Genomic DNA, 12,963 nt, shown 5'->3' with positions numbered 1-12,963 from the left:
TGCTCTGGTTTTAATTGTTTTTATGATGGCTTTTGTAGGTTTTAATGTTTTTTAATATGTGATTTTACTATGTGTAGTTTTCATTTGTTAGCTGACTTGGTGTCCCTTATGAGGGCAGAAAATCAGGGTGTTAATTTTGTAAAAATAAAAATAGTGAGGTGTGGTTAAGAACCCAACTTCAGATCTTGGACCTTCACTAACCACAGTTAGTAAAGTAGAGTGGTAAGCAGTCAGAGAATCACGCTAATCATGGGTTCTTATAATCCCTGGACTGAGCCATTAGCAGCCAGCACAAGTCTTCTTCACTGTAAAGTGTTGGGTAGAGAGGAAATTTGAAGTGGTGATAATGTGAGGGTGAGGGAGGGCTTTTTCCTCGGTGCACTGCTTTTCCCTGGGGCACCCCCTCCTTTGCTCTTGTTTCCTCAGCTGTGGTTCCAGGGCATGTGCTTGCTATATCCCTCGATGAAGTTGGCTGGGGTCCATCTTGTGTAGGATTTAACCTTTATAGAATTAGACTTAGGGGCTGTGAATTATAAAAGGCTTTGAAATATTCTGAACAGAACATTTAAATAAAAGGAAAAAAGAGTGTAATTAAAAAAAAAAGGTTATTTCATTTAAATAAAAATAGGTACAGAAATAGAAATTAGAAAAATACAGAAAAGTGAAAAAAAAAATACAAAACAATACAAAAGCTCTGGTGGATATATAAAATTTTGATAAAATTACCACATACATACAATTATTTTTCTATCCTACTTAAAGACTATATTATGCCAAGTCTCTACCTTCTTAATATATAGTCCTATTAGTTCTTACTTGCTAGCTTTCTCTGTGTTGCTAATATTTTTAACAGTAACACTAAGATTTTTTAAAATTAATATCTAGTACATTCTTCTCTAAAATAAGATTAGTTTTGCCATCATTGCATATTCTGCTAATTTTAACATTAAAAAGAGTGTAATTGATGAGGTAGGACCATTCCTCTTAGCCCTTGAAAGAACGACACATGATGACCATTACAAAAACAAAACACATGAACCCATGAAGCTGCCTTATACTGAATCAGACCCTTGGTCCATCAAAGTCAGTATTGTCTACTCAGACCTGCAGCAGCTCTCCAGGGTCTCAGGCAGGGGTCTTTCACATCACTGAGCCATAGCCCCTCCCCTAAAATCTAGCTCTCCTGTTCTGCTGTTGGCATTTTAAAAGACAAAATATATGGCCTTAAACACACACACCCTTTAAACTGCTAAGAAAGAGGGGAGCCTGGTTTTGAATAGCAAATTGAATGGAAGTTGAAGAGTTAAACCCCTCCCTGCCCTGCATGGTACCAGTGCACATTGAGGCTGCCCAACCTGCAACTGGGTAGAACAGGTACATGATCTTGGTTTCATCTCTCATTTATAACACTAATTGACGTTGCTCTTGCAGTCTAGAATGCCCCTAAACATGTGGCAAGAAACTGTATGTTTTGAGACTCAGGATGGTTCTTTCCAGCCCCCAGCCTCCCATGGGCAGCTTGCCTACATCCACCCTTCTGTACTACTCTATGGTTCATTTGATCATCTAAGACAAAGTGGATATAAATTGCACTTAAATGTTGAATGTCTAAACAGAGCAATGTCTTGTGAGTAAAAAAGTACTTGTGTACCATGTTTTGTGTGTAAGATTTTTACAACCTTCCTCCTTGTCTTACAGACCATGGAACTATCAAGAAGGTTCTGGCTCCAATTAATCAGACAGCAAGCAGCTGCTTGTTGGAGGAGATTGAGATTTTCCCAAAGAAGCAATGGGAGCCCATCCGGAGTCTGCAGATTTTACACAGTCAGAGCGCTCTGTACGTGGGTCTGCAGGGGAGTGTAGTGAAGATCCCACTGAAGAGATGCCAGTTTTACAAAACACGCAGGTGAGTCTTGCTTTGAGAGAAGTGCATCATTCAAGGATACCTTGGGAAGAGAAAACAAGGGTTGGATCCAGTCAGCTTTCCCCCTCAATCTTGTCCAATTCCCCTCCCCCCATCCCATATGCCTGTCATCCATGCGGTTTTCATGATCCCCAGAGCAGCATTTTTGGAGTTTTCTCAAGTGAACTCCTTATTCCAGCAATTGAAAAGCTGACTGGATCCAACCCAAATTATCTTACTATTAGGGCTATCAGGAAATTTAAATGTGTCTTTTAGTCCTCTATCTTTTAGCCACTTTATTTAAATGTAAATACATTTCTATATTTCTGAAACTTCAGTGCAGGCCCATTTTTGAAATATTTGAAAGTGTAATATACCTTGCATTTCAATCAGCAAAAAAAACCACGACGGTGTTAGAAAGGGATACCATTATTTTTCTTTTCCGCTCCTGGTTAGTGTAATGCGCCAGAACCAAAATAGTCTCCAGATGTGTTATTTCAACTGGCACCCCTACCAATTCATCAATGGAAGCTTGGTTGATTGATTTTTTTCAATAAAAACTTTGCATCCCTAATAACTGCCTAACCTCAGCAACAGAATATTTGTGGGCAATGTATGCATTCCCTAGAGATCTATATAAATAGCTAAAATTACCGGGAGGAAACTTCTTAGTATTAAAAAGAAGCAAAGGCTCCATCTGAGCAAAGAGCCCAAAGTGTTGTTTCAATACCCTATATTATCCAACCATAGGCATTTGAAATTATTGACTTCTGCTGTTTTAGGGACTGGTCAAGATTTTCCAGGTAGAGCTTTTGACTCCAGCCGTGGCTGCTCAAACCATCTTCCCAGCAGCATGATTAGATCTGGTGAAAACTTGGGAAGAAAATCACTGATAACAGACAAGTTCTGTCATCTAGCATGGCTGAGCACTAGAGTTTACTGTCCTTCCCATGTGATGCTAACTTTGGAACATTTGGGGTTATCTATTAGCTATATGTCTTTGGCATAAACCCATTGCTAGGACAAAGCCAAAGCGGAAGTATAGCTTGGACTTCTACAGATCGGTTATTTTTCCCCCCACTGTAGTCTTATTATGACCAGCAACTGGAAATCTACAGAATGTTTTCAAAAGAGCCAGTAAATTTTACAGACCAAACTCTGTTTCCTCTCCTTACATATCAGTGCAAAAAGAAGGACCATCACTCTAACCCTTCCAGATAGAAACTGAAACACCAGAACATTTCCACTCGTTACTTGCCTTTAAGATCCGTGATCTTTACTCTTTTTGGAGAATCACTACGAGACTTAACAGATTCCCCTGAAAAACCTCTTGGTGAAATGTGTAGAGAATTTTGGGAAATTTAACTGAGTAATAAATATATATTTTTACTTTATTTTGCACCATTGGCCTTGGCCTTATTTTTTATCTCTTGAAAACACATGGGAAAGTGAGCTATCCTTCTGCAGTGGCGATAAATTAGAATAGGCTCAAGGTCTCTCAATCTCTCTTTCTCTTTCGACTCGACACGTTCTGCCTGGCTCCAAGTGCCATCTTTGAACTTTCCGAGTCTGCCTTCTCAGTCTGAGGATCTAGACCTGAGCAGATCTGGCAACTTTACCCCTACATTCAGTTTAAGGATTGGGAAAAGAGGGCAATTTTTTTTGCTGAGCTGGCTCAGTGCCCAGAAGCGGTGTTCACTTTGGGGAAACGGAGGGAGGGCTGGGTTTGCAACAGCGGGCCTTTGCATCTCCTGATGGATGGTGAGGTGAAGGAGAGGAGTGGGCTTGGGTAAAGGAGATACTCTTCACTCATCTCTCCCTCTGCCTTTTGCCCAGTTAAGAAAAGTCAGCATTTCTCCAAGCACAGATACACAGATTATTACACTGTGGTCTGATGTTTTGGGTTTGCATTTTCAGCATGTGTGTCGGATCCCAGGATCCTTACTGTGGCTGGGATCAGGTACTGAAGAAATGCACACCACTAGAAGAAAGCCTGAGCATGAGCCAGTGGGAGCAAAGCATCACCATGTGTCCGGTAAGTTCCAGGCAGATGCTTCATCTTCTTCCTCCCCTTGTCCTCATGACCCTTGGAGTGACATTCAGATTACTCAAGTTCAGAACTAATGATACTTAAATAATGTCAGTTGAAGCATTTGGGCTCTCGGATCTGAGTTATAAGCTTAACCTTTTCCTCCATTCTTAGACATCTGTTGTAAAGCTGAACTGATACATGAATAGTTAAATTTATCACCTGCTGTATGACATATAAAAATAGGCCTTTTTGTTAGGTAAGTCGCTGGGATGTCTTGGCACATTTGCAAACATTCCAACTGGACAGTGACAACTGTAGCGCACAGATTTGGTGAGCAAAGCTTGAAAGTCAAAATAGCTGTGGAAATACCCTCACAGTGAGCCTTACAAACAGGAAGAGCTGTGCACTTTTGACAGGAAGTGGTGACCAGTCTAGGGCTGCTGGGGAGGCCAGGAAATTCTGATTTGGAAGGAGAAGGGGAAGAGTCAAGAGGGCTGATGGCACCGGGAACCAAGTAAGCAAAGGGGTTGGAAGTCCGAATCTGGAGGGGTTAGGTGCAGATCTGAAAAGGGAAGACTTGATGAAGAGGGTAGCTGAGAAAAGCCTCACCCAGGGCCTGTCATATAGAGAGGCTGTGTGTTTTGGGTGAAAAGTGGGAAGAGAGATAGAGTAATGTCAACCAGGTTGAATGTCTTGGAAGCATGTGTGCAAAATGGAGTGGTTGTAGGTGCAGGCCTAGTGGAAAAGTGAGAAGAGGTAGGAACTTGAAAGGAAAATTAAAACTGGCACTGTGAGGAACCACCTGGGAGGGGCTAGGGACAAGAAAGCACCTTGCATTTGGAGAGGAAGTGGCACATGCTGCTAGGAGGAAGAGGTAGAGGAGGCAGTGGAGCTTCTAGGAATGTTGGCCGGGGAGACCCAAAATGAAGAGGGGGTACTTGTGCTGTGCTGGTTTGTGCTACCCTGTATAATCTCTGGCTGCAGGTTTCTAATTGGGCCAGAAGCCCAGATCTCATCAGAGCTCGGAAGCTCAGCAGAGTCAGTACTTGGATGGGAGACCACCAAGGAAGACTGAGGTTGGTGTGCAGAGAAAGGGAAATGGCAAACCACCACTGCCCATTCTTTTGCCTTGAAAACCCCTTTAGAAATATTAGGGAACTTGAGAAAAGATAATGGTGGTGTATTCTCACACCCAGTCAGCTACCACCAAAGGCCTCAGCTGGAGAGAAGAGAGTTGCAAACACCTGCCCTCCTTTCCCTCCTCCCCAGGCTCATTTCTCGCCCAGGTGAGAGAACTAGGGTGCTGTGCTCCTTGGCCAGCTGCCCCTATCTCCTTTATCGGTGGCTGTACCCTGAGTCTTCCAATGACCGTTTTGCTTCTTGTGGGATCTGTTGAAGGCATTCCCATCTTCTTGGCAACCAAACAGTCTCTCACTAGCTACCCTGTCCCCTTCTGCAGCATGAGCAGCTTAGGCTCCATTGCCATGGCAACAGAGCTTCCCATGGGGCCATCCTGCTTAAAAGCCTGTTTGCCTACTCAGGGTGTTCCTTGCTTCCTGGGTGACTGTGACATCTTGCCCACTCTTTCCACCCCACAGAGAAGACAGGGGTTCTCTCTCTCTGGGTTTCAAAACAGAGAGAAGTAGCGTGAGGCATCATTGTTGCTTCTGCATACTCTGCAAGGAAAGAAATCTCCACCAACGAAGGAGGGGGAAAGGGGTTTTTCAGGAGGACCCTCACCAGAAAGGCACTTGCTGTTGACAAGCTGGTGAGTAGAGTTGGGTAGGCCTGATCAGGGAGGGGCCATGGGCCAGTGGTAGAGTATCTGCTTGTTATGCAGAAGGTCCAAGATTCAATCCCTGGCATCTCTAGCTAAAGGGATCAGGTGGTAGGTGATATGAAAGACATCAGCCTGAGACCACGGAGAAGCTGCTTCTGGTCAGAGTAGACAATGCTGACCTTGATGGACCAAGAGTCTGACTCAGCATAAGGCAACTTCATGTATTCATGTGTTCTCCCCTCACACCAAACGTTCTAGGAACAGTTCTGTATGGATGTCAGTGGCAAAGCAATTAATAAAGAGGCAGAACAGATTGCTTTTCTGCACAAAGCTGGAGATACACTGCATTGGTGATCAGAGACAATCCATCAGGGTGTCCTATTGTCAGTGATGACAACAGGATCAACCTTTGCGTGTGTGTGTTTTGCTCGATACACTGAATAGAGGAGATGAGTCAAGGTTTGCAGTCCAGTTCCTAGGCTGAGTCACATCCTTCTAAGTCCATTGAGGTCAAGGTAGCTCTGCTTAGGATCAAGCTTGTTAGTCGTGTTACTCTTGATTGGGAACATCAAGGAAGCTACAACGGATGCATCCACAGAGTGCAGTAAAAGCTCACCTACATGTTTCTGTGGGTTTGAAGTTCCAGTGTGATCTGTTGGAAAATGTGCTTCGGTATGAACTTCTGATGGAAGCAGCTATCAAAGCACATCTTAATTGGAGACAGCTTTAAAGAGAGGCTTTCTCTTCTTTCTTTCTGGGTTTATTTCTGGGCTATATGTATGTGCATTAAATGGAATAGCAAAAATGAAAGTGGGGCTATTTTCATAAAACACCTGAAGAAATGGTGGTGGCGGCAGGAAACCAGCGTTTGGGATGCTGTCATCGTATCTACAGACTACAGCACAGCTGCTGGGGTGTTGAATGGCTTGATGAACCTCGGCTGTCTCAGCTCAGAGACAGCTGGTATGTAAGACAGTTGGTCATAATTTCGGGCACTGTGGCCATGATCCAGCAGCTCCAGTTGCACACACTAAATCCTGGGCATGCAACTCCTTCCTGGTCTCCCTGATGAGATGAAAACACTCAGCAACTGTGGCGGAAAATGTCTTTCCATGCACACGTTCCCTCTCCTAGGAAGGATGAAGAAACCCTGGACCCCACGATTCTGGATTGTCATTCAAGGGAGGGAAAGATGCTGCTGCCCAGATGTTAAGAACCAAGCTATATACACAGCAGAAGCACACAATACAGCCCGCATGGGACTGTACCACTTCAGAATGCAGGGGAGGGAACCTCATGGTTGAGTCTTCCCCATTCTCAAACTCTGGGAAAAGCTCGTATTTTATTTATTTATTTTGCTTCATTTATACCCCACTCCTTCTCCCCAGTGGGGACCCGAAGTGTCTTACATCATTCTTCTCTCCATTTTTATCCTCACAATAGCCTTGTGAGGTGGGTTAGGCTGAGAGAGTGAGATTGGGCCAAGGTCACCCAGCAAGCTTCCATGGCATGAATGGGGATTCAAACCTGGGTCTCCCAGATGCTAATCAGACACTCTGACCACTACAAAATGCTGGCATGCCAGAGAGGAAATCTACGTGGATATGCTAGTTTTCTGTATGCTGGAAGCGGACTTTTTCTATACCAGTGAACATTCAAACACATAATTCTCCCTCTTGGTAACTGAAGCAGTCCAATCTTGCAAGCTCATGCACCATATAGAATCATAGACTCATAGAGTTGGAAGGGACCACCAGAGTCATCTAGTCCAATCCCCTGCACAATGCAGGAAACTTACAACTGCCTCTCCCACATAGCCCCAGTGACCCCTAGAAGATGGCCAAGATGCCCTCCCTCCCATGAACTGCCCAAGGTTATAGAATCAGCATTGCTGACAGATGGCCCTCTAGCCTCTGCTTAAAAACCTCCAGGGACGGAGCACTTACCACCTCTCGAGGAAGTCTGTTCCACTGAGGAACTGCTCTGACTATTAGAAAAATTCTTCCTAATGTCAACATGGACACTCTTTTGATTTAATTTCAACCCGTTGGTTCTGGTCCAACTTTCTGGGGCAACAGAAAACAATTCAGCAAATTGGAGCCATAAAATCACAAAATCACACAAGGCTAGAAGAGACCAAAAGGGCCATCCAGTCCAACCCCCTGCCATGCAGGATCCCACAATCAAAGCACTCCTGACAGATGGCCATCCAGCCTCTACTTAAAGACCTCCAACGACGGGGACTCCACACACCCCCCCCAGGCATCGCATTCCACCATCGAACCGCCCTTATCGTCAGAAAGTTCTTCCTAATGTTTCTGACCATCCTCCATATGACTCTGGTGGTTGTCAAGCATGTCTCTTGTCTATTCCTTCTCTTGCTTTCTACTCTGTCTTGTGCTCTTTTTTTGTAGTAAAGCAAGAAAGATATATTTTACAGGAAATAGCTGATTTCCTCATCTGTGAAAAACGGAGCTATAATGAGTGTCCAAATTGCTGTATCAGACATGCGGTGTTCTCAATTATAGGCATCACAAAATAAACTTGACTTGTTGATGGACAAGTTTTAAATACGAGCCATTAATTGTGACAAAACAGCCCTTTAATTAATAAAATTTAGTACCACCAGAGGATCTGGAGACCAGCCAGAAACTAGCAATGCAAAGTGAAACCATATGAGTTGGTGTAATTAACAGTGCCGTACTGTGCCGTTACTTGTTTAATGGGCATAGGCTGGAGTAACTCTGCATAGGATTGGACTGTAAATCTCTCAACATGTTTTTATTGATAAAATTTGGACTTCAGATGGTATGGGATCGATTTCATTAGGGGAAATGCTGTGTTGATTGTAAGTGGACAAACAGAGATTTTATATCCTGTTATATCTCCTCCTTCCCCAATAACCAACATTTCTATATATATTTCTATATATATTCCCTACCACGGCTTGTTATTTGGCTGCTGAAAGGGGCCAAGAATGGTGGACACGAATGTGGCCTTATACTCTCCAAGATCTGGTTGTTTCCAGCCCTTGAGTTATTTTTGAGTGGATACTGGTGACTGGACCTGGGAGGATGTGTGGTATTCAAATTACGTGCTGATCCACTAAACGTTGGGTTGCCAGGTCCCCCCTGGTCACTGGTGGGGGATGTGGGGGTAGGGTTGCCAGATCCAGGTTGGGAAACTCCTGGAGATTTGGGGGTGGAGCCTGGGGAGGACGGGGCCTCAGTGGGGTACAATACAATAGAGTCTACCTTCCAAAGCATCCATTTTCTGCAGGGGAGCTGATCTCTGTAGTCTGGAGATGAGCTGTAATTCCGGGGAATCCCTAGGTCCCACCTGGAGGTTGGCATTCCTAAAACAAGGGGCCCTTCCCATCAGTATCTTTTCTCCTCCTGTGGCAAGGAGCTGCTCCTGGTGGTGACTATGAAATGGGTGAGCTTTCTCTTTATTGAAAACATGGGGAATGATAAATGACACAGTTCATCTCCAGCATTATGCAACTCGCAACATGGAAGGTTGCCAGGATTTCAAACAACCAGAAAAGGTGTCACTTACATGAACTAATCATGTATTTGGGAAGATTGGGAATCTTGTGCAAATGAGCTCAGATTTCATATGAGCTTTCTAGTATGAACACGCCAGGTTTTAGTATGTCATAGAATGAACTATGGTAAAGGTTCTGTCTTTTGATTTCCAGACGAGGAATTTGACGGTGGACGGCTCTTTTGGACCCTGGTCAGAGTGGAAACCGTGCACACATGTGGATGGCTCCAGCTTGGGCATTTGCCTTTGCAGAATTCGCTCATGTGATAACCCAGCTCCAATGTGTGGAGGCCGGCCATGTGAAGGGCCAAGCATGGAAATTGTCAATTGCTCCAGGTACGTAGGCCCAAGAAGAGAAGCTTTCGAATTGACTGGGAAACCCCCTTTTGATTGATGTTGTGGTCCTGAGCCCCATTTTATTTATTTATTTATTTATTTATTTATTTATTTATTTATTTGAAACATTTTAATGTTGCCTTTCCACCCTATTAGGATCCACAATGCGACAAACATAAAAAACAATAGAACCTTTCAACAATTAAAAGAAAGTTACAATTATAAAATTCAATTAAAAACACATAAGCAGACATTTGCCACAAGTACTGTGCCACTAATAGACTTGTATGGAATTACATAAGAAGACAACACTCAAAGGAGGGCCAGTAACCATTATTAGAAGTAGACCTGTTAAAACAAAGAAGTATTTTTAATTTTTTAATTTATTTATTTTAAAATAAACATTAAAGAGCACAAGGGTGAAAAAACTTAAAACCCATCTATTAAATTAAAAAAAAAAAAGGTATGCATAAAGACAAAAATATATCAGTGGTGGTGGATCGACATGTAAGTTTCTATAAACGGTTTCCAAATATTTAACAATAAGTACATATGCAGTTGCCATCTATATGCCATGCATTCAAATATTGATAGAGTTCGAAGGTCTTCAATCCATTGATTTACCAGATGTGGGCTTTTACCTTTCCAGTGTTGTAATACAAGTCTTTTAGCTGTAGTATGGGCATGGAGGGTCCATTTTGATTGACCATCAGTTAGCCTTCAAGAGACAGGCAGATAGTTTAAAAGTACATAATCATCCTCAAAAATCAATGAACATTCTAATATAAAATTGATATGAGTAATAACTTCTTCCCAGAAAAACTGAATGACTGGACACACACAAAGATATGTTTAAGGGACGCATTCTGTGAGTTACAAACACAGCCCATTCCTGAGGGGGAAGGCTGAGCCGTTGGCTGGAGGCAGCGCAGCCGCACCACCTCCAAAGGAGGATTCCCCCACCACCACCGGAGCTGAAACCTTGCACTTACCTGCAAGCCCCGTGGAACCGCTCCATAAAAAGGTGGTCTATCTGCAGGTAAGGCAAGCCTGAAGGGGGGAGGGTTAGAAAGCCACTCCTGGAACTTCCCCTGGGATGACCGCACACGCAGGTGCGCCGTCAGGATGCCAGTGGGAGCCTGAGCCCGCATCCCAGGGCCACGCTGCCATGGCAGCTCGGGAAGGCTGGCATGAGCACCCCAACGCCGGTGTCCATGCCACTCTATGTGGTGCAAGTGGTCTGGTTGCCGGTGCAAGCAGCGTGGATATCGGCACGGGCCCTTTGCCCACCTCCTAAGCACTTTTGCCCTTCCAGCTCAGGAATGGTCTGTTAGACTCTTTACTCCGTCCTTTGTTAAAGAGTCGCTGTCGTGTCCAGTGTATCCTAAACATATTTTTTTTTGCTTAGTAAGTCTCAACAAGATCCATGGAGAGAGCTGGTATAAACTTTAAGGCCATATCCCATTGCTTTTGCAAAATATGGAAATCCATCTCCTTATTCCATTGGTTCCTGAGACTGAAGGACACTGTTACAGGGAGAGAAATGAATCTCCTTGTGGAAGGAGACCCAAACTTTTGGTGCTATGATGGAGAAGGGTCACCACCTGTCTAGCCTCAGATGGTGGGGGCAACCAAAGCAAGGCCTCTGAGATGGCCGGAGGGAGCAGGTGGTTCTTAAAGTATGTTTGTCCCAGCCCGTACAGGGCTTTAAAGGTCAATACCAGCATCTGGACTTGAACCCCGAAGCACATTGGAAGACAGTGTAGGTGGAACTTGCTTCTAAGTAAATAAATAGGACTTGCTTCTAAATTAAATAGGTTCAGACTGCTCCCTTAGTCTCCTAAATGTAGGGGGAATGTAATTTTGATTGGGAATTTAAATTTATCTTGGGATCATTACATCATTCTCTGTTAGGATCATAAACTATCTCTAGCCCTGTTCACAGGTTACAGTGAACACACATAGCAATCAATGTGCCATGTACACTTGATTGTTCTTTGTATGAGCATTGAGTAATTCTTATGTTTCAGTGAACGTGTGATACAAACCCCACATTTTCCAGGTACTGGTCCCCAGTTTCATTCTGAAAGTGAATGTGCATTGGCTCTTTGTTACAAACAGATGTATACACATACAGGCAGGATGTACGTGCGTTCATTGTAACATGTGAACAGGCCCAGTGACCACCCTTCTTCCGTGACAGACCTTTTTCCTTGGCTCCCTAATGGCAATCTAATACAGTCTCCTTCCTTTGGATCCTCTGCAGCTGCTCCCTGCTGGGGCCAAGCTAGATTTTTATTAGTATATCACAGCTACAACTCCCCTGGTTCTGATCAGGTCTTTCCCCTCCTACCATTCTCCTGACCTCAAATGCTCCCCCCCAGAGCTGTTATATGCCCCATTGGGGGAATACACAGCTGGCTTTATGTTGCTGTAGGCCTCTCAGGTGGGTTAAATAGCTACTCTGGGGGCGGGGGCTGTTTGAGGCTGGGAAAATGATATGTGAGGAACAAAGTAATTCTCCTCACCCCACAGCTCCAATCCAAATTGGGGGCTCCTGCAGCTACTGTTTACCACTCAGGGGAACCATTCATGCTCTGGCCATTGGGCAAATGGTTTCAAACTAAAGTACTATAAACGTTTTGTGCTTTGTTTGTATTTAATTGCTTAGTGGATTGTCTTGAAATCTGAAACGGTCAGAGCAGGGATGTATCTTGAACTCCCTTGAAAGATGTTAGTAGTTAGGTTGTGATTATAGAGGGCCTGTGTCTTAAAAGTAAAACTGAAGTGTTGCTTTTTACAGTGAATCTGGAAATTAAAGGGATCTATAATGTTCCGAAGAGCCTGTGTGGTATAGTGGTTACAGTATTGGACTAGGATATGGAAGGCCCAGGTCTGAATCCCCACTCTTGCCACAAAGGTTTGCCGGGTGACCTCAGGCCAGTTACACACTCTCAGCCCAGCCTCCTTCACAGGGTTCTTGTGAGGATAAAATGGAGGAGAGGAGAGCTGCTCCAGGTCTCCTTGGGGAGAAAGACGGGATATAAATTAAGTTAATAAATAAGTATCATAGAATCATAGAGTTGGAAGGTACCACTAGGGTCATCTAGTCCAACCCCCTGCACAATGCAGGACATTCACAACTACCTCCACCCCACACCCCCAGTGACCCCTACTCCATGCCCAGAAGATAGCCAAGATGCCCTCCCTCTCATGATCTGGCTAAGGTCATAGAATCAGCATTGCCTCTGCTTAAAAACCTCCAGGGAAGGAGCGCTTACCACCTCCCGAGGAAGCCTGTTCCACTGAGGAACCTCTCTAACTGTTAGAAAATTCTTCCTGATATCTAGACCTAAACTCTTTTGA

At 44.0% G+C, this 12,963-nt stretch overlaps 1 protein-coding gene across 1 annotated transcript in view; it reads left to right on the top strand.

Annotated features, from left to right (window-relative positions):
• SEMA5A (semaphorin 5A) overlaps window positions 1-12,963 on the top strand; it is a 132,875-nt gene that overhangs the window by 73,531 nt on the left and 46,381 nt on the right. Inside the window, exons 10-12 of the mRNA XM_056862973.1 lie at window positions 1,699-1,906; window positions 3,821-3,938; window positions 9,416-9,597. Coding sequence (XP_056718951.1) covers window positions 1,699-1,906; window positions 3,821-3,938; window positions 9,416-9,597 — 508 coding nt within the window. The remainder of the gene's footprint in view (window positions 1-1,698; window positions 1,907-3,820; window positions 3,939-9,415; window positions 9,598-12,963) is intronic.

The sequence above is a fragment of the Euleptes europaea genome, chromosome 17 (assembly GCF_029931775.1).
Source record: "Euleptes europaea isolate rEulEur1 chromosome 17, rEulEur1.hap1, whole genome shotgun sequence".
In the NCBI taxonomy this organism is placed as follows: domain Eukaryota; kingdom Metazoa; phylum Chordata; class Lepidosauria; order Squamata; family Sphaerodactylidae; genus Euleptes; species Euleptes europaea.
This window is presented reverse-complemented; position numbering and strand designations above follow the sequence as displayed.